The sequence below is a fragment of the Rhynchophorus ferrugineus genome, unplaced genomic scaffold (assembly GCF_030347505.1).
Source record: "Rhynchophorus ferrugineus isolate W39M unplaced genomic scaffold, kcgeb_rfMv2 rfM8, whole genome shotgun sequence".
NCBI lineage: Eukaryota > Metazoa > Arthropoda > Insecta > Coleoptera > Curculionidae > Rhynchophorus > Rhynchophorus ferrugineus.
Window position 1 is genome coordinate 27,130,464 of NW_027472587.1, and position 26,613 is coordinate 27,157,076.

General features: G+C 31.0%; 1 protein-coding gene across 4 annotated transcripts in view; it reads left to right on the plus strand.

Moving 5' to 3' along the window:
• Window positions 1–26,388, plus strand: part of brp (ELKS/RAB6-interacting/CAST family member bruchpilot) — a 272,388-nt gene extending 246,000 nt beyond the window's left edge. For 2 of the 4 annotated variants that reach the window (XM_076411147.1, XM_076411148.1), the window contains 8 exons: window positions 1,791–2,000; window positions 7,107–7,367; window positions 13,371–13,549; window positions 15,057–15,114; window positions 15,443–15,973; window positions 19,186–19,346; window positions 19,416–19,563; window positions 21,782–26,388. In XM_076411147.1, coding sequence (XP_076267262.1) covers window positions 1,791–2,000; window positions 7,107–7,367; window positions 13,371–13,549; window positions 15,057–15,114; window positions 15,443–15,973; window positions 19,186–19,346; window positions 19,416–19,563; window positions 21,782–21,895 — 1,662 coding nt within the window. In that variant the 3' untranslated portion in view covers window positions 21,896–26,388. Of the gene's footprint in view, window positions 1–1,790; window positions 2,001–6,705; window positions 6,778–7,106; window positions 7,368–13,370; window positions 13,550–15,056; window positions 15,115–15,251; window positions 15,405–15,442; window positions 15,974–19,185; window positions 19,347–19,415; window positions 19,564–21,781 lie in introns of those variants that run through there. The other 2 variants (XM_076411149.1, XM_076411150.1) reach the window with 2 other exon arrangements.
• Window positions 26,389–26,613: the final 225 nt, after the last annotated feature.

The following is a 26,613-nucleotide window of genomic DNA, read 5'->3' on the forward strand; positions in this document are numbered from 1 at the left end:
TACAAACGTAGTATGTAATAATCTGCAATAAAGTTCAAAATATGCGTTCAAATATGTTAACTTTTTCAAGAAAAAAACAAGAAATGGTCAACATCTTTGGTGTACCGTCTTTAGTCAGCGAATAATACTATTATATAAATATTTTCACAAGAACCTTTTCCGAAACCTATTTAATTCTCGCTTTCGCGAATTCACTTTTATGTCCTCTATCGGTTGAAAACGGGTATTTTGAAGTGGTAGTTTGAGCTTTGGAAAGAAAAAGAAAATGACTGATGACCTACCAGGTTAATACGGTGACAGTTCGTGAATGGGTGCTTTTTGAGAGTTCAACTTCTCATCCTCACTTTACTTCTCATCTTTATTTCTCAACCTGTCCATCTTTGGAACATAGGGCTGACTTGTAAATTGCTTCATTTGCATCACAATTACATTGGTTTTGCTTTTATTCACGATCATTCCATATTCTCTTTGTATCATATTCCATGGGTTTTATAATTCCTATAGGTTTTCTGGCCTATCAATGGTTATTATTACGTCTTAACTATTACTTATTATTATATCTTTGTATATTAATTATTACCTTATTATTATATCTTCAAAAATTCCTACTGACATTTATAATTTTCCATATTTTTCTACCCTATATGTCCTTTTCCTTCCTCTCTAAAGTCCTCTTTCGTCTATTTAGTATATCTCTATTGCTTCGTCCATTAATATCACAAACAGGTTTGGGCTTAAATTTCTGGTTTGTAGAAATCCTGCTTGGGGTTCGAAAATTTTTGGATTTCATGTTGTATGCAATAACGGCATTATTATTTATGCTGTATATCTCTTAAATTATTCTTATTCTTATGATTTAGGGGTTTATTTTTTAGAGCAAAGAGAGAAAAATTATTTATCCCCAACGTTTTATTGCAGATACTGTACCTGTCAATTTTGTACGATATCTATATATCAAACTTCCTGACCAATCTATTTTTGTTCTGGTTCATCAGCTGATAATTTCCCAGCTACTGTGTTGTTAGGGAGATTACACGAAATGGCGCTGCATTGGGGTTGGGAATGAGAGGACCCTGATAGCATATAAAGCTCTGCCTTCGGGGAAGGGGTGCTATCCAATTAGTAGCGAGCCGGGGAATTAACACAACCGACTGTTCAGCGTCTGGGTTTAATGAATAGAGATTTTATGAATTCCCGAACGGTTGGGTTTTGGGTGTCAGTTCCCTGATGGATTTGGTTATTTCTGACTAACGATAGGGCCCTCAGAGATTTTTGCATTATATTATTTTACATTACCTAAAGTTCTAATAACTATTTAGCTCAGTACTAAGTTTAGTTAGAATTTCGGTAGAGTTTAAGTAGAATCAAAACTAATCAAAATGAAACGTACTCAGCTATTCCATTACTACTACCTGGATATAATTTAAAACTAAACCATTTAACACTAAAAATATTTTAGATTAATTAATTAATAATTATTATATTGTATTTTTATAATAAAAACAGGTTTCTCCTTGATCCTGGCGCATTCGTCATATACTCAATGCATCAATTATATTGTGTATTGGGCAATTTTTGCGCAGTCCAATTTTGGATTTCATAAAATTATCCCAAGAGCAAGAGCACCAAGAGCATTTTGGGGTCTAAGGTTGAAATGTCTTATTGAGTTTTTTTAATTGTGTTTGATGGCTTGGATCGAAAGCCAATATCACAGTCAAAAACAGTTATAAACATAATATCGTGAGTCATAGCAAGAACATTGAAAATATATAAATCTAATTATTTTTAAGGTTATGGAGAAACAGCTGCAACAACAGCTTAACCAAATGGCGCAATATCAGAGAGAGAGGGGTATCCAACCGCCAACCGACGATAAAGAGACGCAACGGTTAAGGAAGGAATTGGAGAAGGCGCAGAGCGATGTCAAGAATTGCAACACAGAGAAAGAGAGGTTGCAATCTCAGCTCGAGATGTTGGTACAAGAACTCGAAAAGAATCAGGTTTGTCCCAAAATATTATCGGTCAGTATCATTATTATATATTTTATTTGATTAATAATAAGCAGAAAAATTTTACGAAAAAATGAATATTTTTAAACAATTTTTCACTTAGCAATTTTATTTAACCTCTTATAATTTGTGTAATATGGAGTTGTTGGTTTCTTTACTTAATAGTAATAAAATACAAAATAGGGAACATTATATAATTAGAGAAACATGTATAGATAAAGAAATACTCACTGTAAAATATGTTAAATTAATTAAACATATAATGTCTTCAAATATTTTTGTTTTGAGAGTTTTGTTCAACTATTGCCTTCAACAACCAGACTGAAGAACCAGATTGTTGCCTTTTTTGGATTTCATTCAATATTTTCTCTCCAAATAGTCTTGTTGAGCGGCTAAAATCTCAACTTAAAGTGTTTTCAACCAAAACTTACTGTGTCATGTATCCATAACTCAGACATTTATGTATCTACCACCCTCCTAGTTTCTTTTATGAGATTTTGGTTGCTAGCTGTCTTTTGATACTAGTTTTTGTTTTTCTTCGTTAATTCTAAATTATCTAATTTAGCATTAACTGACGCCTATAAGTTGTATTTATATTTAATATTTCAGAATAATCTTTAAGTTTCATAATGTGTTAGTATTACCATTAATTATTGATTCCATTCGATTTCATTCTGATAACGTTACAACAAATAAATGTTCCTGCTTTGTTGTAGATTTGGAATATTCGGTCATCTTCCGGTCTGGATTACCTTCGATAGCTCGTTCTTCTTGATGCTCATTTCTACAATATGGCACAAAGAATACCCTTCCTGACTTACACTACAGATAGTACTCCGGTGTTCAATAGAAATTTGTCTCCTATTTGTCATGTAATGAATTGTTATAACTATTATATGGATGTTACCAGTGGGGTAATCTCCATTTAATCTCTTGGGAAATGTTTCGCCCGGTTTAATCAATGGAGGCACCGAAAAGCCGACATTTGGTTACTAATATTAAATTGGTTATATAGAAACCTGTACAGAAAATATCTTGTTGTGATTGATCCTCTATTTCACGTGACTATCCTATGACGTCACATTTATTAGCCAATAGTATCCAAATGAAAACCAAATTTGATTTTTAAAATTCATTTATTCCTCTCTCAAATCCTATACTAATATAATTGAAGAACATACATAAACCTAAATAATATAAGTATACATATAAACAAATATAAGTACCCAAATATGACAAAATAAAGAAACAGAAGTATATAATAATAAATGAAAGAAAGTTTAAAAGCTCCAGACACTACAGTCAAAATATTCTTCTATAACACCTACTCCATTTTTCATATTTCTTTACTTCTATCAATTTTCTGAAATATATTAGAGTTCTATCTTCTATTTTTGTTAAAACTTAAAAGTCATTTTTAAAATTGGATAAATAAAATTCTAAAAATTTAAGTGTTTTTTAAAGCATCTCTCAAAAAACTAACTGAAATCTGTTATTAGGGCAAAATGTGGGAATTTAATAAGAGAGATAGCTTAAAGATCTAAAAAAATATTTTAAAAAAATCGAAAGATATGAAAAAACTCAAAATATTTGAAAATATTTTTAAATGAAGGCACTGTAACACATATTTTATAATTATGTAAATCGATCCCAAATAATTATTATCGTTTACACATTACCTATCACATATTTCAAATAGCTGGGTAATTTATCTAAATTAATATTTTCACCATTATCAATTATGTCTTGATTAGAAGTAGGTTGATTTCTGCAGAAAGAAAAACAATAACAACAGATAATTGTATACGTACATGGTAATAACAACGTTGGTTAGGCATTTACTGTAGGACCTGTTCGTGATGGAAGGGTAGTTCTGGATGTAAGCATGTTTTTAAAACCAGGGCGTAAAATAAAGATTATATTTAATAAAACAATAATAAAGAAATGAAACATCTTAAATATATAAAAACAGAAATCAAAATAAATGATATAACAACTACCTACTCAATAAATTGCTAAATAAATAATGCAAATAAGCGTATGAGATCTTGATGTTCGAGGTCGTCGGGTGATAATTCTGCAAACATAATAAAACGTACCTGAGCACCCAATTTTCAATGACAAGGGTGAAATTAAAATATAATTGACACATTACGTAGATAGATGCTTCTAGTGCCAGGTAGTTAAAATATAACGGTACCGGCAATCAAAATACTGGCAGTTATAATAGTAACGATAATAATGGTATGGATACATGAATATACCGACAAGTACTGGTTATGAATAGTATCGATAATCTAAAATAAAGACGATGACAATGGTAGGCAATAAAAAGATAGATAAACCAGGATGGTTAGCAATAATATTAGTCCATAGTAGTCAATAATTGACGGAAATAGAGTGGAGGAATTATAAAACAGACAATGACGGTTACTGATAAACTATGCTAGGACGAAGTATGACATAAAACCAACAATAATGGACGTGCTATGAGATCAAGGACTAACGCACAAGATCTTGCCATTAGCGTTACTAGTACTCGCCAGGGTAAAGCTAAATAAAAAAGTACATATGTAAATGTGTCATTCAATAAATAAGCAACTCCGTTGCTATGCACATTCACTTCTCCTAACTACGACGTGTAACGCGTACCTATATACACTGTCACCAAGAGCCGACAGGAATCACGTTTGGTGGCATTTATGTATACTTCAGATAGTCAATACACCACACATAATGGATGTATATAGCCAACAAACAACATATAATGGTTAATAACGATAATAGCGATAATTGATAGCAATGATAAACTATTCTAGGATGAAGTATGACATGTGCACACGGTACGAAGGGAAAATAACGCACGACGTACTAGTTTATGTCTTAACACTAACAATAGTGACGTGCAAGAGATCAAGGGAAGTAACGCGTGAGATCTGCTGCCACTATGGTTAATAGGCCTCGCTAGGATTAAGCTAAATTCTCACAATAAATAAATAAATGAACACTACAGTTACTAGTGCACTCACTTCTTCAGATCCAGCCATGATGGACGTGCAATGCGTACAAGGGAGAAAGTTAAAACCACACGCTAGATACGCTACCACCAAGAGCCACCAGAAACCGCTTTAGGTGGCGTTTATGTATGTTTCAAGTTATCCATAGACCATAACTACTCATCAGTAACTTTAATTTTATTTATATAACGATGGATGGATAAATAAATAGAACATAATGAATAGAGAATAATAAGTATAAAATAATAAGTAGAGAATTATAAATAAAGAATAACAAATGGAAAATAATAAATATAATATGAGAAATGAACGCTAATAAATATAAAATAATAATTAGAACATAATAAATCGAGATTTAATAGTTTAATATTTTATAAAAAGAGAAAACTGGAATACTCTGTGAACAAACTCACCATTTGATGAAACTCAGCATGGACGGCACAAAACACAATAAAATAAACTGGACGATGAGAACGTAGTGACTCTGACCGTCGCGTCTTTAGAAATGAACTTTTATGAAGTTGTAACATCCTTAGGACGTGATCACACCTGGCAAATAAAACCCCCAGAGAAGATCAACAATGATCAACGACCCAAAAATTAAAAGGTCTAAAATATCGAACTACAAGATGAAATTCTAAGAACCATAGATATTCGGAATGGTTTATGATTTCCTTGAATGCTACATGTCAGTGTCTGTATTTTAATAAAATATAAACTAATGAAATTCGGTTTTACATGAATTCCTCTCTAAAATGTCCGTGACACACACGATGACGATAGTAAATTTGTATTGTATGTAATCCAGATAATATAATATTTACATCAACAGATGTCTCTCAAAATTTTCCAATATCAGGTGGCATTGCAATCAAGTTCTATATTGATTAATAATTTAGTAACAGTTAATGTAACACAGAAAATATACATAACGTAAAATGAAGATTTCTTTCTATTTTATGGTGTCCAGTATCCAGTCCAAAAATGCTTAAAACACAATCACTTCCAAGAAAAAGTATAAAAATTATTGCGTTCAACACACAATTCAAGAGAACCAATCAAATGCTTTTGTTATAACAATTAAAACTAGCCAATCACACGTTACGATCGCAACGCTATCTAACTAACGTCATTAAACTGGGAAAAACATTTATATACAGCCGAATTTCTGTTTATTCTATGGACCTAACATAACCCATTGAACTATGCTAATAGTTTTTGAATTTGTAGACCCACATTTAAACGATGATTAGATTATATTCGATGGCTTATAACTTAAACCCAAATTAAACTTTCAATTCTAAGAAATCAACAATTGACAGTATAGTAACTTTTGTGGTAATAATAGATATGTGCCGGCTTTTTTCAAAATAAGGGTCAATTGATGAGAAACTAATATTATTGCAGTAATTTTTTTATATAAGCAAAAAATAAGGTGTTTCCAAACTTAGAAACAAGAGTATTTTTTATTAACTATATTCATTCAAATCGCCATTAAATTAAATTTATTAATTTACACTTATTACATTTTCCTGTTTAAATATATTGTTAAACCAGCTCTTATTGCACATTTCTATTCCTAATAATTTCAATGCATGTTATCTTTTCTTTTTATAATTAGTTTTGTTATTTTTTTATCATTGCAATGATGTTTAATTTAATATATTTTTCTGTTTTAGGTTTTTCCATTATTTAGCAATTTTATTTTAAGTAAAAATAAGTTTATAAACATATAATTGTTTTTTATTTTAACCCTCTCACTTCTTCGCCTAACATTACCTATTATTTTACTATTCATTGCATCCGTTTAATGCCGATCTGCGACAAAGCTCAACGCTGAAACCGATAAAGGCGGATAAATGTTTATCCGTGACAATTAATGTAACTGATTAGACAACGAACATTATCTTTAGCTGCTAATAGACACAAACATTGATTTAACAATACAAACATAAAATTACTCGGCGGTCTTTGTGTCGTGTCAGTGTTGCTATTTCTAGAGAAGATGAAAGTCAAATATCTCGGTCCCAGAGGCAAAACAAACAACATAAATGTACTCATCAGTTCGAAATATTTCCAGCTCGAGCTGCACGAGACTAGCAAGAAGCTGCAGATGGCCGGACCTCAAAGACCAACCGAGGACCTGTCCGCGCAAAAGAAGCAATTAGAAGATGAGAGGAGGAGGCTCGAGGACGCTAGGAAACAGTTCGAAGAGCAACGGAAAGCTGTGGACAGTAAACACAGGCAGGCGGAGGAAAAGGAGAGGCAACTGGCCGAAATGGACAAACAGTTGCAGAAACAAAAACAACAAATGGACCAATTACAAGCTTCGTTACAAAAGGTTCGTGTTTGTTTTCTACATTATTCTTAATTATATCATAATGAATAATTAACGTTTTTAGAAGTATCAACTTCGTAACACATCTGAGTTAATATTACTACTAACAAGTAGCGTTTATTTCCATTATTTTCCCTCAGTCCATTATTTTCTACAATTTTTCGCACTTTTCTGAGTTTGATGAGTAATCCAATCATCGATTCTTTGATCTTCGATCTCTCTTCGTGGCATTTCTTTGGTATTTCAACCAAGCAATCAATTAGAACAGTTTGTAATCAGAAGGCGTTATAACTGTTGAGTACACTGAATATCGTACAACCCATTCCCATTCCAGGGCTAACAGTATATCGTTCACAAATCAACACGGGTCCCCGAACCTTTTCATGCTAGAGGATGATGCGTCTTTTACTCGGTATTGTTAGTTTTTGCTACAATACCTCGTCCAATTTGTTCAATTCATCGGTAGACATTTGCAGAAACACTTTTTAGCAACTTGTTGTACACTACACATTGATGATTACATGTATATTCAGCTTCGGTGGGGAAATGAATGGTTTATACTATACTAACTCATGATTTTTAGTACTTGGAATTGTCCTTTTAGATCCACTCTTCAAGAACTGTTATTTCATCCACATAAATCCATCAAATTTAACAGCTAACAGGTCAGTTGAAAAGTGCCCGGCCCACCATAGTAAAACACATTTTTTTGGCAAAATTAGTTTTTTTTTTATTCAACATAATTCCCTTCAAGGGTAATACACTAATTATAGCGACCCTCCAACTTTTCGATACAATTTTTGTAGCACGATTTGTCCTTTGCTTCAAAATAGGCCTCAGTTTCGGCGATTACCTCTTCATTCGATGAATATTTCTTCCCAGCAAGCATTCTTTTGAGATCTGAGTGTTCTCAGATATAATATATAAGTAACAGGTAATAGTCGCTGGGGGCCAGATACGGAGAATACGGTGCATGAGGAAGCAATTCGATTCATGGATTTTTACCATCAGTTTCACTGATTTGTGGCACGGTGCATTGTCTTGGTGAAGAAGCACTTTATTTTTCTTCAAATGCGGCCGTTTTTCGGCGATTTCGTCCTTCAAACGGTCCAATAACGCTGCTAACGTAATAGTCGCTGTTGATGGTACTTCCTTTTTCAAGATAGTCAATGAAAATTATTCCATTCGCACCCCAAAATACAGACGCCATAACCTTGCCAGACGACTGTTGCGTTTTCCCACGCTTTGGAGCGGATTCATCGTGTGCAGTCCACTCGGGTGACTGTCGATTGGACTTCGTAGTGAAATTATAGAGTCATGTTTCATCCATTGCCACATATCGACGTAAAAATTCGGGTTTATTACGCTTGATCATCTTCAAACACTGCGTTCACCGTCTTCGGTGCTCATGTCACCACGTCTAAACTTAGCATACCAATCCTTGATGGTCAATTTTCCTGGGGCAGTGTCCGGAATCTCGGCATCAAGGCAATACGCGAAATCCTTTTTATCCATTTCTTACACAATAACAAAAGTTGCTTCACAAGCTAATGATCCGACAGCTGTCAAGTTTATACACGCATCTTTTGAAGGTTAGGGGGGCCAACTAAAAATATATGGATTTAATTCTAGTAGCGCCATCTATGGCCAAACCGGGGACTTTTCAATTGACCTCTTATGTTAGGTAGTTTACCAGTTGTTCACATTCATACTTTGCCATTTTACCACTAGATATCGCAATTCAAAATTCATTAACCAAATTAATCAAAGGCAAACACCCAATGTTTTAGTTTTTCTTATACGTTCGATTCTGCTTTAATAGATAGCGTGACTATAATAAAGAATGACAAGAATATTGAGTTATAATAATAACATAGGATAGACAGATTCCAATATAATATTTATATAAGTTATAAGTATGGTCATTAAGAATTTGATAGAAATAAAAGAAAAACATTTAAAAATTGATCATCTTAAGTCAAACACCAATCAGAAACTTTAGCAAACATTGACGTCACTTAACGTTTCCTAATCATCATTTCCATATTGCAGTCTGAACTTTTTAGAGCGCTTCAATGTTATTTGAATTATCTATCATATCTATCATAGTTAAAAAAATTGGTATTTTACTACCAACGAAAAGAAAAGTTAAACGATTGGGAAGTAAGGTTTATAAAAGTAGCTTACTGTGAAATAATAATTTTTAAACTCTTAAAAACTTAAATTTCTAAAACTATAGAATTGAAGTGAGTGAGCATTTCAGACACACCTGCCATAAAATGTGCTAGGTTATTAATTAAAACCAGCCCAATCAAACCCAATGATAGCACAATTACCATTTGGAAACTGTCATAATAGAATTATTAAAGTCAAGTGTCCCATATTTGCTAAGACATATAAAAATTATATCGATGGCAAAACCTTGTGATGATAATTTAAAGATATAGATGCAAATATATTTGACAGGGGTACTAAAAGGTTAATTTAGCGTAGGTGATAGTAGCTACAGCACAAAAAGTTTTAAATTATATACATTTGATGATGGATGTTTGATATTCTGAAACTTTTAGCAGCTCTGTTGAAAGAAAAGTGTATCCAGTGTTGAACAAAATTACCTAATTGTACCGAATTTAGTACCTTTTCATATTTGGATAAATAAGCACAACACTAAATTGTAATTTTGAAGTTTATTTTAATAATAGCCTTACAAAGTTATAAGAGCACACGCAACTGCAATACTATGTCATGTACTTTACGAAATCTGTATTTAAACATGCTTTAATATTAAATTCTCCTATAATTTCTTAAACTAGATCTCTGCATTTTTATTCTGTGAATATTTTAGATAATACGTGTATATATAGTTAAAATTACATTGTCACATAAAATACGTATCACTTCCTTTAGCCCATTCTGTCTGATTGGCCTTCAAATCATGTAACTAAATCTAACATCATATTATAACATAACAGTGTTGAACAAAATTTCCTAATCGTACCGAATTTAGTACCTTTCCATATTTGGATAAATAAGCACAAAACAAAATTGTAATATTGAAGTTTATTTTAATAATAGCCTTACAAACTTATAAGAGGACACGCAACTGCAATACTATGTCATGTACTTTACGAGATCTGTATTTAAATATGCTTTAATATTAAATTCTCCTATAATTTCTTAAACTAGATCTCTGCATTTTTAATCTGTGAATATTTTAGATAATACGTGTATATATTGTTAAAATTACATTGTCACATAAAATATGTATCACTTCCTTTAGCCCATTCTGTCTGATTGGCCTTCAAATCATGTAACTAAATCTAACATCATATTATAACATAACAGTGTTGAATAAAATTACCTAATTGTACCGAATTTAGTACCTTTCCATATTTGGATAAATAAACACAAAACAAAATTGTAATTTAGAAGTTTATTTTAATAATAGCTTTAAAAAGTTATAAGAGGACACGCAACTGCAATATTCTGTCATGTACTTTACGAGATCTGTATTTAAATATGCTTTAACATTAAATTCTCCTATAATTTCTTAAACTAGATCTCTGCATTTTTAATCTGTGAATATTTTCGATAATACGTGTATATATTGTTAAAATGACATTGTCAGAAAAAATATGTATCACTTCCTTCAGTCCATTCTGTCTGATTGGCCTTCAAATCATGTAACTAAATCTAACATCATATTATAACATAACAGTGTTGAATAAAATTACCTAATTGTACCGAATTTAGTACCTTTTCATATTTGGATAAATAAGCACAAAACAAAATTGTAATTTTGAAGTTTATTTTAATAATAGCCTTAAAAAGTTATAAGAGGACACGCAACTGCAATATTCTGTCATGTACTTTACGAGATCTGTATTTAAATATGCTTTAACATTAAATTCTCCTATAATTTCTTAAACTAGATCTCTGCATTTTTAATCTGTGAATATTTTCGATAATACGTGTATATATTGTTAAAATGACATTGTCAGAAAAAATATGTATCACTTCCTTCAGCCCATTCTGTCTGATTGGCCTTCAAATCATGTAACTAAATCTAACATCATATTATAACATAACAGTGTTGAATAAAATTACCTAATTGTACCGAATTTAGTACCTTTCCATATTTGGATAAATAAGCACAAAACAAAATTGTAATTTTGAAGTTTATTTTAATAATAGCCTTACAAAGTTATAAGAGCACACGCAACTGCAATACTATGTCATGTACTTTACGAAATCTGTATTTAAACATGCTTTAATATTAAATTCTCCTATAATTTCTTAAACTAGATCTCTGCATTTTTATTCTGTGAATATTTTAGATAATACGTGTATATATAGTTAAAATGACATTGTCACATAAAATATGTATCACTTCCTTTAGCCCATTCTGTCTGATTGGCCTTCAAATCATTTAACTAAATCTAACATCATATTATAACATAACAGTGTTGAATAAAATTACCTAACTGTACCGAATTTAGTACCTTTCTATATTTGGATAAATAAGCACAAAACAAAATTGTAATTTTGAAGTTTATTTTAATAATAGCCTTACAAAGTTATAAGAGGACACGCAACTGCAATATTATGTCATGTACTTTACGAGGTCTGTATTTAAACATGCTTTAATATTAAATTCTCCTATAATTTCTTAAACTAGATCTCTGCATTTTTATTCTGTGAATATTTTAGATAATACGTGTATATATAGTTAAAATGACATTGTCACATAAAATATGTATCACTTCCTTTAGCCCATTCTGTCTGATTGGCCTTCAAATCATGTAACTAAATCTAACATCATATTATAACATAACAGTGTTGAATAAAATTACCTAATTGTACCGAATTTAGTACCTTTCCATATTTGGATAAATAAGCACAAAACAAAATTGTAATTTTGAAGTTTATTTTAATAATAGCCTTAAAAAGTTATAAGAGGACACGCAACTGCAATATTATGTCATGTACTTTACGAGGTCTGTATTTAAATATGCTTTAACATTAAATTCTCCTATAATTTCTTAAACTAGATCTCTGCATTTTTAATCTGTGAATATTTTAGATAATACGTGTACATATTGTTAAAGTGACATTGTCAGAAAAAATATGTATCACTTCCTTTAGCCCATTCTGTCTGGTTGGCATTCAAATCATGTAATTAAATTTAACATCATTTTAAATATAATTTAGCAACAAAATTATTAGGGACTCATATATACAATAAACAAAACAAATGGGACCTAACCCAAAAATGTATCAGCAGTGTTATTTACCTCGATTTTACATTTAAAATACACTTTAAACATAATTAAGAATACATAAACTAGTAAATACTTATATTAGAATGGTCTTCACGTTAATAAATTACCCATATTCAAGGTATACCACTTGATTCGCGACTTGCAAGATTCACATTTCTGTAATTTTTTCCTACATTGGAAAGAAAATATACACTTTGTTTGCATTTGATTAATGTATGGATACACATTAAAATGTCTAGTAATAACAGAGAACATTTTAAATTACAATATTTCAAACGTTAATGTTTCTTTCAAATCAATTTTTTACACAAATAATTCCTATTCTATGTAAAATAAATACCTATAGTCCTTCCAATAAAACATCCACCATACGTCATAAATCTCTATGGATACTTGACTAGAGATTTGATAGCTATTGAGATGGTGCTAACTGATGCGTTGGAAAATGTAACCGGATCTATCTATAAAGTTCTATTTGTGTTGGAATTAGTCGATACTTTCGTCAAATGTCTAAAAATCATTTAAGACATTAGCAATATTTATTTGAGGCTACAAACCAGCAAACATTGTAATCCGAAATTCTAAGTTAATGCAGCAATATTGCGACCTGCTCATTTAAAGCAATTTTTAAAAGTTAGTCATCATGCCTGAAACTATTTATATTTTTATGCAAAATGTTACATGTTTGGTTGACTATTAAAATGATATCTAATGTTATTTTCAGACTGGCGGTTCAGCTGCTGCAGAACTCAACAAAAAACTAACCGAAGCCGAAAAGAAAGTCGAACAAGCACAAGAGGAAGCCAAACGATCCGCGACGGAAATGGAAAGATTGCTGCAGCTCGTCCAGATGAGCCAGGAAGAACAAAACCAGAAGGAAAAACAAATTATGGACCTGCAACAGTAAGTTAATTAAATTAAATTTGAACACATTTTAGTTGTATCCAGAGGCATGTTTTTAATTTTTGATATATAACCGATCAAAGATTTGTTGGAAATACTGTTTTCACTTAATCTTCTAGGAGTAACATAAGAGTATACGGGTATGAAGGGGAATCAAATACAAACGGTAATTTTGTAAAATAAATGTATTTATCAATTGGTATACATAAACTAAACATTTAATATTGTTCAATGTAGTCTCCCCTGTGCTCGGCAAAGTGAGACTACTCAACTTTTTCATTGTTTTCAACTATTTTGCCTCCAAGTAATTCTTTAGAGCCGCAAACAAAAAAATAATCAAAAGATGAAAAGTCAGGGCTATAAGAAGAGCGCTCCAGGGACGAAGATGAAGAAGAAACATATACCTAATCATATAAAAAAACTAATTCATGGCATAATTAAAAATGATAGCACAATAACTACTAGAGCTGTTTTAAATATATTAAATATTTTATTTATTATTGAACGGATATATTTTTTAACAAAAATCGAGAGAGTAATCGAAATATTACCTGTTATTGCCATAAAAACAGTCGAAAAGTATTTACAAATTGAGGCAGGAAATACATTAAACATACTGATAAACTTTGACTGTACTATAAAATCGACACTTAACACGTAATTTTGCTACAACTGAAAGCTGTCCAGATGGAACAATGACAGGCATGCTTTTGAACACTTCTTCAGAAGGAAAGTATTATGTAGCGTGACTAATATTCCACTGGATGCTCTAAGAAATCGCTATGTGTTTATAATAGGGAGGTTTTTCCTATATTAGAATAAAATTGGATAGAACTTATGGTGAATGGACAAAATAATATGAACACCTAATATATACACAATATTTATTTATTGACAAAATATTGAGCCATTATTTGTTTTTAAAACACCTGCACTTCTTTGTTAAATAAATTCTGAAATTCTGCAATGAAATCTTATCCCATTCATGTACCAAAAGAACCGCCAGTTGTCTCAATAATGTTTAATATGGAAATCTACTTCTCACTATCTACTCTGAAACTGCATATAACGGTGAGATTATGTTGAGGTCTGGCGATTGTGTTAGCGAGGGAATATATTTGATGCTACTCAACCCAAGACTGAACTATAATTTTAGAATAATGCAGTGTTTGGCAGCAATATGCTAATCATAGTATGAACTTTATCATTGACGATATTGAAATATCGGTCCGGAATAACACGTTAAAAATATTCACAATAAAATAGCATGATATTGCCGCCCAAATCATAGTGATGATTCATCGGACTGTATCTTAATCTTCCAGTCATCAGATGTCCAGGTTTTATGACTGTTGGATCATTTATTTCGCAAATTAGCGTTGGCTTCTATATAATGTATATATTGCATGGTGTTCGTATTATTTTGTCTATTTCTTATATATAACAGTTTACAAAGCGTCTGTACTCGAAATGCAGATGTTAAATATCCTAAATACCTTTGTTTCAGAGCACTGAAGAACGCTCAGGCCAAGTTGAAGCAACAGCAACAAGCACAAACCCAAGAGGTAACCATACATTTACACCACCCCAATAACTAACACTACTAATCCGTAATTTTCTTTCTTAAAACCTGCGCTAACTCTATAAAAACCGTACGTATTAACCAACTATTTGTTTGTATCGTCTTTTAACCATCATCCAGGCTGGACCAGCAGGGTTCCTCAAGAGTTTTTTCTAAATCCACTAATCACCAATACCAGTCACCATTCATTTCGTTACACTAAGCCTCATTCCTCATCGTTAAGTTTTCCTTATAACGTTTTCGTTCTGACTTTATGTATTTATGCCGAAATAATAGGAAACATAAAATTTTATGATTTATTTTAACGTTAGCATAAACGAAATAACCGAACCGATATAGATCCAATAAACGAGCTGAAACAACAGCGAGATATCATAGCGCAGATGGAAGACGAACTGAACAAAACAAGGAATGAAATGATCGAGAAAGAGTCCCGACTGAAGCAGTTGGAGCGGCAGGAAATGGAAGCGAGTTTATCCCTAAACCTGGCGAGAAAAGAGGTGCACGAGAAGGAGCTGTACATAAATAAGCTGGAGAATGATCTGCGGAAATCCGACGCGACCCTGTCGCAAATCCAAACCGACCTGAAGAACAACAACAACAAGTGTCTGAACGCCATAAAAACTAGTGAAGAACTTATATCGGAGTATAGTGATACGACAACCAAAGACAAAAAAGAATCCTACCTGGAACACATAAAAGAACTGGAAGATGTCATCGAGGATAAGGATAGAAGGATTCTTCAGCTAGAGGATGGTTTGAGGGAAAGCATTCAGTTGTCGACTGAACGTGAAAATGTTCTACTCCAAGAAGAGAAGAAAAGGAAACAAATTATAGAAAAGGTGAGTCCCTATTTCTAAAATTAACTCATCATGCAATAAGTATGTAATCAAATTAAAGAAATCAATAGTGATACCTTCAATACAATATTTTTCGAACATTTTAACATACTTTCTGTAGACGGTTTTCTTTTTGATCCATTATAGAGTAATAAATTTTTCTTCAACTATTTTCACATCCCAATATAATTTTATATCACTTGAATAGTTCCCAGCAGCTCCCTAGCAGGACCTAAAATGTAAAATTTCGATAGCCTACATCTCTGGAACTATATATCAATATAATTCAATGGATAATTCAATTTAGCAAGTGACTACGTAATCGGCATGCCGAATATTACTTGGAAGGTGAATTGGAACGAAATCCCCAATTCATAAGACCATTTTACAATTTTGGCCTATATGGAAAAACGGGACTCTAAATGTAAAATTGCGATAGGCTATATCTAGAAAACAATAAGATATAATTCAATTTGGCAAACGACTACGTAATTAACATGCCGAATGTTAGTTGGAATGTGAATTGGAACGAAATCCGTAATTCATAAGACCATTTTACAATTTTGGCCTATATGAAAAAACGGAACCCAAAATGTAAAATTGCGATAGGCTATATCTAGAAAATTATAAGATATAATTCAATTTGGTAAACGACTACGTAATTAACATGCCGAATGTTACTTGGAATATGAGTTGGAACGAAATCCGTAATTCATAAGACCATTTTAAAATTTTGGCCTATATGGAGAAACAGGACCTAAAATGTAAAATTGTGATAGGCTATATCTAGAAAACTATAAGATATAATTTAATTTGGCAAACCACTACGTAATTAACATGCCGAATGTTACTTGGAATGTGAATTGGAACGAAATCCGTAATTCATAAGACCATTTTACAATTTTGGCCTATATGGAAAAACACGACTTAAAATGTAAAATTGCGATAGGCTATATCTCGGAAACTATAAGAAATAATTCAATTTGGTAAACGGCTACGTAATCAACATAGCAAATATTACTTGGAATGTGAATTGGAATGAACTCTGTAATTCATAATACCATTTTGATGAGTTCTTATTTTTAATTCAATGGGACCAAATGCGGCAGCCACTTGGAAACAAAAATCTTTTAATATATTTATGGTGTTGACTATCTTACTCAACGTTACAGTTTCTTGAAACTATTTTTGGACTTATTTGTGGTGTTTAACCATCAGTTTTAATTCAGATCCTTGCTAATAAATTATTTTGGGTACTTGCATGTATTTTGATCATATCTTTACTCTGACTTTAAAAACGCTTTTTTTAAAATTGATACAATTATAAATTCATTAAAATATTTTCCATCATTATTTAATATTTCCCATGTTTCTGAAAACATGGCTATACCGTGTCGAAAAATCTAAATTAGTTTAGTTGTGATCCGCTTTCGCAGTTCTTCAGCACGTCTGTAACTACATCGATCTGGATATATGGCGCTAGAGAGTACGTCGAATACGATAGAACTTGCCATTTGAATTGTTTTTTTTTATATAACATCCTTATTAGATACGCTTAGTACAATCTTAATTTACAATTAATTTATTACTACTTTTCCTATGTACTTGGATTAATTCACAAGTTTTGCTTGTGCGAGTGCGAGAAAATACATCAGTATATATTCCTCAATTATAAAATTATAATTATTTATTAATTATTAACTTATAGCTATAGTTTACACTAAATGTATACACTTTATATAAATTCGTATGGTTTTGTTCGCTTCAATCTCCTGACATCCTGCGCGCTCTCCAGCTGTTGTATTCCTTCTACGTTATTTCGTGTTTGAAGGCGAAATCTTGGATAACTTCGCAAATACATTTGATTTCCAGGTCATCGTGCAGTTCTTCATTAATTACATAGCTATAGGCATTGGTAATCAATTGAAGAACCTTGTTTTGACAGCGATTTGAATTGTAACAGTATATCCTTGAAAACTACAAAAGGATGACTTTGGCGCCAGTAACTAGCTATTTCTATGGTGTTTTTTTATATTAATATGTCGTTCGATTTCTTCTATTCAAGGCTTTATGGCCCTGAATATTCCTATTCGAGGTCAATATAAGGTCTCTGAATTGTCTTAAGAGATCCACTTTTCATCGCCATTCACAACACGCCACAGAAAACCCTTCCTTAGTGCCTTCATTAATGAAACTACTGTGTTAAAATGATGAGAATTGACGTTTTCATTTATTTTGTGTGATAATAATTTTCCCTCTATTACTATCGCTTATAAATATTTAGAAATAGTCGAATCATAAACTGATTTCCTGAAGGTCATTTTGAGAGTTTGGATTTTTGTCCAATAAGTCTTTCAATCATTGTCCTCGAACTTTTTGAAGCTACAGATCATTCTTTCTCATTATTTACTTTAAAAATTCAAATCACCACTTTTAATGAGGTTTAGCAGCAGATTTCTTCAAATTAACAACAAAACTACTAAATATCCAAAAGGTAATTTGTTACCATATTTCCGTTACTCCTAATAATGGATTTGGATCTTTATACACTGAATAACTTAGTAATACTAAATGTAAAGCAATTATTTTATGTAGATAATAAAAACCAATTAATATATAAAAGTTGTGATAGGTAAATATATTTCGCTGTTTAACAGATACTTTCGTAAATATATTTCGCTGATATTTTTATTTTTATTTATTTATTTTTATTTTTATTTCGATCATACCTTTGAAGTAAAATTTTAGAGACGATTTTTCGATTTTCTCTTTTATTCATGTCATTCAATTGATGTGGCACCTATTTTCCCATCATTTGGATATTTCCGTTGCTCCTAATCGGTCGCTAAACTTTTCTTAGGCCACATTTAATGTTAAATCGGTGACGTAGTTATTTTCGCAAAATATAACAGGTATAGCTTTGAAGCTAGATTCCAGTAGATTAAGATGACATATGTGTTAAATCATAGTATGGCATAATTAGCCTAGCGATATCTGTTAGAAATACCGGTAATGACTTTCCGGTACACCTCGTACTATCATAGCTGGTACTAATAGTTAGCAAACTGCGATGGATTATATCATTCAATACTCCATCTATTTCAAATACCTCAAAAATAATTTATATTTCAAGTACAATGAATTGTTCTCATTTTCAAAAGCGTATTACAAATATAATAGAACTGTATGATTAATAAATACCGATTTTAATTAAGGTAGGGAAACTAGAACAGCGGTTACTTTCACTGCAGTCAGCTCAAGCTTTACGGTGTCATAATTGTAACCCCTATGTCAGACGAACCTCCCATCTGGAGGAGAAACTGGCCAAGCTAGTAGCGGAAAGAAAGAAGAACCTCCAGGAATTAATCCATATGAAGTAAGGCACACTTTACTTTTATAGGCAACTTTTATTCCTTGTATTATTTATTACTGTTTTATGTTTAAGACGTGAAGCTTTAGAAGCAGCTATTAGTGAAAAGGATGCCCATTTGGCTCTTTTGGAAATGACGGGTATTCGTAACGCCCGCAAAGCCGAAGAAGCTGAAAATCTTCAAATGGACAAACGTAGACTACTGGATATGCTAAAACAAGAGGTATGGTATACATATTATTCTTACAATATTTAACCTAATATCTAACCGATTGTTTTAATGATATAAATGATTAAATATCTTGTTATATATATATATATATATATATATATATATATATATATATATATATATATATATATATATATTTCAGCATTCTCTAAATCAGATTTTTACATGAATTTCTTCGAATAATTAGTGCCGTAGCAATGGTATAATGTAACATATAGTCCGTTCAATAAAACAATGAACTCGCGTCATTTAAATTGACTATGAGTTTTAGTTCTTTTTCACTTTGACATACAACAAAATTTTAATCTAAATAAAATAATTAAACAAAAGCACTGTTATCAAATATATTTTAACATTATAGTACATATATTATCGAAGAATTTAAAACTACAATTAGTTATATAGTTATAATAGTTTGTAGGTTAGGATTATGTTTTTCATTTTATTTACATTGAACTCTATTCTACCTAAGAGTTTGAGTTTTGGGGTGCGTTTTTTTATGTAGTGATATCCCCTGGAGACCTAATCCATCTAATTAACAATTCAAGTAATATATTTTACTTTCATTAGAGAGCATCACTGTAGTATCCCTAATGGATTTGCCATATCTGCAAAATGGTTGGTATTTTTTCTCTCTTCACACATTTTAACCAAATATTCTTGTATATTCTGAACAATTACACACGTATCTGTGCTTGAAGTGTGAAATCGTTCACACTCTACAATAATATTCCCTACAGTTATCGTGTATTAATTAGGTCCTGACCTTTAATTCTTTCCACCCTCAACACCATTTTTTGAGAATTGTCAGCATATATTCATAATCTCATATTCAGAAAGTTTCATTCAAATGAATGACTAAGCGGTTAATTTCACGTATATCCAACATTTGTTCATAATTCCATCATTTTTCAACTTCTTCTTCATCAAGTTCAGCCAAACCGTTGGTGTTATTAACCATTCCTATTTCCAGCATAAAGAACAATATATCTGCAATTAATTACTAGTAAACGTTATGACTAATGAAACCTAATCAATTGTTATTCTAATTCTGAAATATCCAATATACAAATTGAAATACACAATAGTCTTACTCGATTATATGCTTTCAAACATAGTATTCTTTTAAAAGCAACGTCTGGAAATACCATTAAGCCTCTTCATGGGTTACCTTTACACCATCTACGTCCTATATTACCTAACACTGCACGAAAAGATGTTCTACATCCCTCGAAGACCTTAATATCTCTAAGATTTCTAAGAATACTTTTCAGAATAACAGCTTCCTCTAAAAAATTGTATTAAATTATCTTTATTTTGAAAAAAATTACTCACTCTTTTTACACATTTCGTATATTTGATCTCTGATAGAGGTAACATCAAGCTGATCTTGATTTGTCAGGCTAGATCGATTACATGTTCGAATTTACCAGACAGTCTCTTCTGTCTCTTTTTAACTAGAATAAAATAAGAATTAAAACATTGTCTGATTCTAAATCGAATTTACAAATCGCAGCAGGTAATACATTTTGATGACGTGAGTTCACTTTTATTTTGAATTGACTATATGTAATGGTCTTAATAGTTTCACATATGATGTTGATCATAAATTACGCAACACTTAATCTATTTCAATATTAACTATAATGTGTCTACGCAAAAAGTAATAGGGTTTATTCTTATATTTGGGAAAAAGTAATTTCGGCTTTTTGTAATTAACTTTCGGCTTAATTTTATAGAACATATGGCTAGTAGTGTAAAGTTATACTATAGTGAGTTTTAAAAGTAGACCTCCATAGAATATTCTGCATATAAATATCATCATTCGTTCACATAGTCAAAAGTTGTTAATCTTATTTGCATCATCCGTTATTACCTGTGTACATTTTTTTTGTAAATTTCTATCAATTTTTTCTTTATATTCAGGTTTAATCCTGTAATATCAATATATATGATATAATATATGTTTAAATCAAGTATAAGTATCAAGATTGTTCTTGCATATACCAAAATGTTATATGTGTTTACATACATTATGTATGTAAAAGAGCAAAATATGACGAATGACTTTCTGGAGTTTCTATTTTCAAAACGTTATAACTCTTCATTGGGCAAATGAATGAAACTACCTTTATAGCCAAACTGTTCTATGCGCTGTTGAAGAAGTATTTCTAGGGATATGCGAACCTGCAATTTTTTCTTCTTTTAGGCTGAGTCCAGCATACTGTTAATGCAAGAAATAGAAGAGGAGGACGTCCCACCGATCCCACTACTCGACGAAGAATTCTATCCTGATACCAAAGAGGCCGACATCAAGTCATGATACGCGTACACGCAAGTCCAAGAGGCTTGAAACTAGAGCAATAAACACGCGCATTTGATGACTATCCAGGCTGACCGGCGATTGTTTTCTGATTCACTGCCTAAGTAGAGCTAATTTCTAATTAATCATTTAAATAGACAACGTGTATTAGTTAAAGAAGAACACTTAGGGAGATATGAGAAATCCTGACGCAAGTAGCACAGGTTCCTTCGTAAATATTTCCCAAACTTATCTGACCGAAACGTAAGCTGTTTTCATCATGAAAACATAAATTTAATGAAAATAATTGATATACTTTGACAAATATTCACGGACAAACGTGTCTACTTGGAGGAACTCATTAGTTAGTTGTGACAATAAATCAATGTAGGAATGAGGCATAGATTTTTCGATTATTTCGAAAAAACAGACCGTATTTGTATTCCCCTTATAAATAGAAACCATGCAAGCGAGAGAGAACGAGACAGAAAGCAAGAATGCGTGAGTGTGCGAGTGAATAAGTAAATATTTCGCATGGGATAGAAACTAGCTGTGTTTTCGACAGCAAAGGTGTTCGGTGTTGAGTCATCACCTCTTTCACTGATTTTGTCCCATGCAAATTCATGTATAAAATAAATAATAAATATGATTTCGATGTATTCAATATTAATCCAAAGACAATATATTACTTTATCTCTGTCGAACATAAAAGTATAAAATATATAAAGTGGTTGAAACAGCAGAACACTATTAACGTTAAAAAGCAAATCAACTTGAATATTTCTAATCAAGCTTGTATTAAGTATGGTTCAGTTGGTAACAATTTACACTAAATTCACAAAGATATTCTATAGAATCGTGAATGTTTCTGGTAGTAAAATAATCATCATCTCTCTATCCTATCACATTTTCACAACATCAACTTGTCCTAATACAATAAAGCACTAGGTTAATGTGTGAGAATATCTCTAGTTTGCAGTTTATATAACTAAAAGATTTATGAATCTTTGTAAAAAAGTATAAAGTTATTTTAAAATGTATTAAAAAAAACAGTTAACAATATACAAGACTTAGAAAAATGCTGTTATTCAATTATGCTAATTTGTTTTAAAGATACTGGTCATTAAAATTACAGATAAATATCAACAATAAGAAATTACATGTAAAAAATAAATATTAAAAGGGGTTCGTATTAGTAATTCTGACAAACAAAATTTAAATTATAAATAATATAAGTACAGTAAACTGGGGATGTCCCTAGAAAATAACAATATAATAATCCCCTCAACACTCATACCACAAACCATAATCACCAGCAACTTTTCTTTTCTCTGGTTAGATCTGGGACAAACCGCGATAAAAATATCTTACACAAACGCACTTTCATGGCACTTTTTATCTGACCACCTTTTAAACTTGATATCTAAAGGGTTCTGGCCACAGTACGATGATGTAACACCACTTAGAGTGGAATGCTGTTAATATCTGACCTATTCGACGACTAAAATCTATTTACAACTCTTCGTAATATAATAAAACACTTTAGAAAGCTGAAGAACGATAAATATTTTATTGTGATAAATAAGTATTGTCTTTGCGAAGCTGTTATTCGTTTTGATTAATTGAGAATACGTTCCTTGTGGATTTTTACTTTTAAGTAACGCTGTTTAAATGCGAGTTCGTTCATCAATGTTTCATGAATCATGGTCGCCATCATCGGTGCTGATTTACTTGTAAGGTAATAAGTTTTCAAAATGCCTTTTATCAAATAATGTTGTACAATTATCCATTCATTTCATATAGCATTGTAGCATTGAGCAACACTGCCATTTATGAGTATGATTAGGAGAAACGTTACAAGTTGCAGCATGGTCTTTGTTCTTGTGTTGATATTTAATAGAATAACCCTAAATTTTACCACCCAGTTCACAGATATCTAACGTCTTACATTCATCGTTCATCAGACTATTATCTGATCAAAAAAATATAATAAGAACGTAACCGATCTTCTTTGCATAAATAAGTAGATAAAGCTGCACCAAGAGTAAATTGACTTACAGAATTGTGAGGAATTTTTGTCTAACTACCAACAAAATTAACAGTTTACAACATTTGTTAATACTTTTATTTACGTGCTTAAAGAGTATGATAAATACGTCTGAAATTCACAAATAATTTTTATAATTTAACTCATATAATATCAACCAAAATACTAACAAAAAACAACTTGTTAATTTCAATTTCAATTAATTTCAAATACATTAAATATTGTAAAATACATTCTCACTTCATTTTGATACTTTTCCATCAATAATGGATGTTAATTTTAATAACAAATATTTTTATTTAGAGGAAAGTGTCTAAAAGAAAGCAACACAAATGTTAAATAATTGAGGAAAATTTAAGAAACGAATTTAAATAATTTTAAGAAATTACGAAAATATGACAAAAACATATTTTTCCTTAGGAATAAATGGTATAACCCATATGGCAATCAGAAAATATATATATTAACAATAACAATATAATTTATCTAATGTTCAATAAAGAATATGGTAAAGAAAATTCAACTAATGCTTTAATAATTAAAGAACGTATATAATGAAACAATTTTATTGTAATAAGAAATATTACAATCGAAGAATATTTTGAACTATTCTCAATAATTTCTTTAGAAGCTGAATAATTTCTTAAGAACATTTAATTATTTAGGTGTTTTGGTTCGATATTGTAACTAAATGCTGATTGATTTTATGTGTTTTTGACCACTTAATATACTACAATATTGCCAAAATAATTTTAGAGACTCCATCGTTAATATCAGAAAGAAATCGAACTAAATAACTATATTCAATTATCAGATACTTTTATATAAAATATACTAATTTGTTACTAATAAAACTGTTCAATTTTTTAAATTTTTTTAAGAAATAATTGAAAAATTAAGATTGAAGACTTACGATGATAAAAGAAAACGCGTAATCATCGTTGATCAATTTGTTATAGATATAAATTATTTTTCGTTGGGATATCGATATCTGTAAAGTCATTTCGAAACCATATGGGCATAGAACAACCAAAATTACCGGTTATTCAATTAAATACCCGTATTTCGACGTCCGAATAGACCTATCTCGCCAATCCTAATCAAGATTTGTTACGAAGCAATTAAAACCAGCTCGCCCGAAACATTCCCCTACTGTCTATTCGGTAGTCTCCATCATTCGTTAGCTGAATACTCTTTGGAAACAGGCGAAAACCGAAACGTATTGATTTATGTCTTAGAGATAAGAGAAACCAATATACATAACATAAGCACAATACAAACGATATGTAATGTAAGAGTATGGAGGTAACACTTAAAAGTAGTTCTAAAACAAAACAGTACTTAGGATATTTCAGAAGACATTATGTAAATATTTTGTTGCATAGGATATGGCACAGCAGAAATTACATAAACTCTACTAGGGTCTGTTTATGTTTGATGAGGATCTCTTTAACCATTCAAAAAACACACCGCCATTGTTTAAACCAGTGGAAGGGTAATCATTGGCATGAAAAGGCCTAAATTCTTGATTTACATGTGAAATTATAACGAATACCAATTTCCAGAAGAGATCAAATCAATAATAAACGGCAAGTTCAAAGAGTCATTCTCCATTCAAATGATAGGTATATTTTTTAAGTATGTGTAAATAGTAAGTAACACAGTAAATTCAATGTCGACCAAATCGTGGGACAAATATTGAAGGAAACTTCTAGAACAATCCGTATACTAGCAAAATCTCGAAGGCGACGACATAACGAAAGCTTCTTTCTAAATGAACTGAACAACATCTATTCCTTCACCATCATATCCTAAATGAATTTTCGTAGCCTATTTGTTTAGCAATCATATGCAAGAGAACATTCTTCTCGGCAAATATCTCATTCTATCACCTTACATATCTCATGATCTATCTAAAAGATAAATTATTTAATAAACAAATTGCTTTTTATATTATAATAATGATAATTAAAAAGAATAAATATAATATGGAATTCGGCATAGGAAAGTATAACAAAAATTGTTAGAAGATACAATAATAAATGTTAAATTTGTTGAATAATATTAAAAGCTATCGCCATTTTGTTCTCCTTTCTTCGTTCGGTTCACTATTTAACCAGTTTTGGATCTTGAAATTTGATAAGCTTGAAAAAAAACAAATTTATTCAAAATACAGTACAATTTGTGTTCTATATACGAATAGATAAAATGATATTTAAACCACTATACAATATTGCTGGACTAATAATGTATATTTGAAGATCGAGTTTTTTGTTCCTCGTCAACCAATGTTCGATGTTTGAACTTTTTGAATTTATCAAATTTTTAAATAACTATTGTAGTTATAGTGTTACTAGGATAGAACGGTCCCTTTCATCATTCTTCATTTTCGAACACGCTGTTGTATATTGTACGATACTAAGAACGATGTAAAATTGTGAAATGAAATGAGAACTTAAAAACAGTATATCATACGAGTTTTATTTACTCCCTATCCTAAGACAGCAAAATATTATATTACTATCAATGTTCACACACGCCAGAAAACAGTCTAATTCTGGAGGATCATCACTGCATGCGCACAAGTTCGTCAGTTCTTGATAATAATAGGGTTATTTAAAGTATGTAATAAAAATATTTACCCACTTCAAAAAATAAATAAAAAACTCATTAAAAATTAAAAATTTATCAA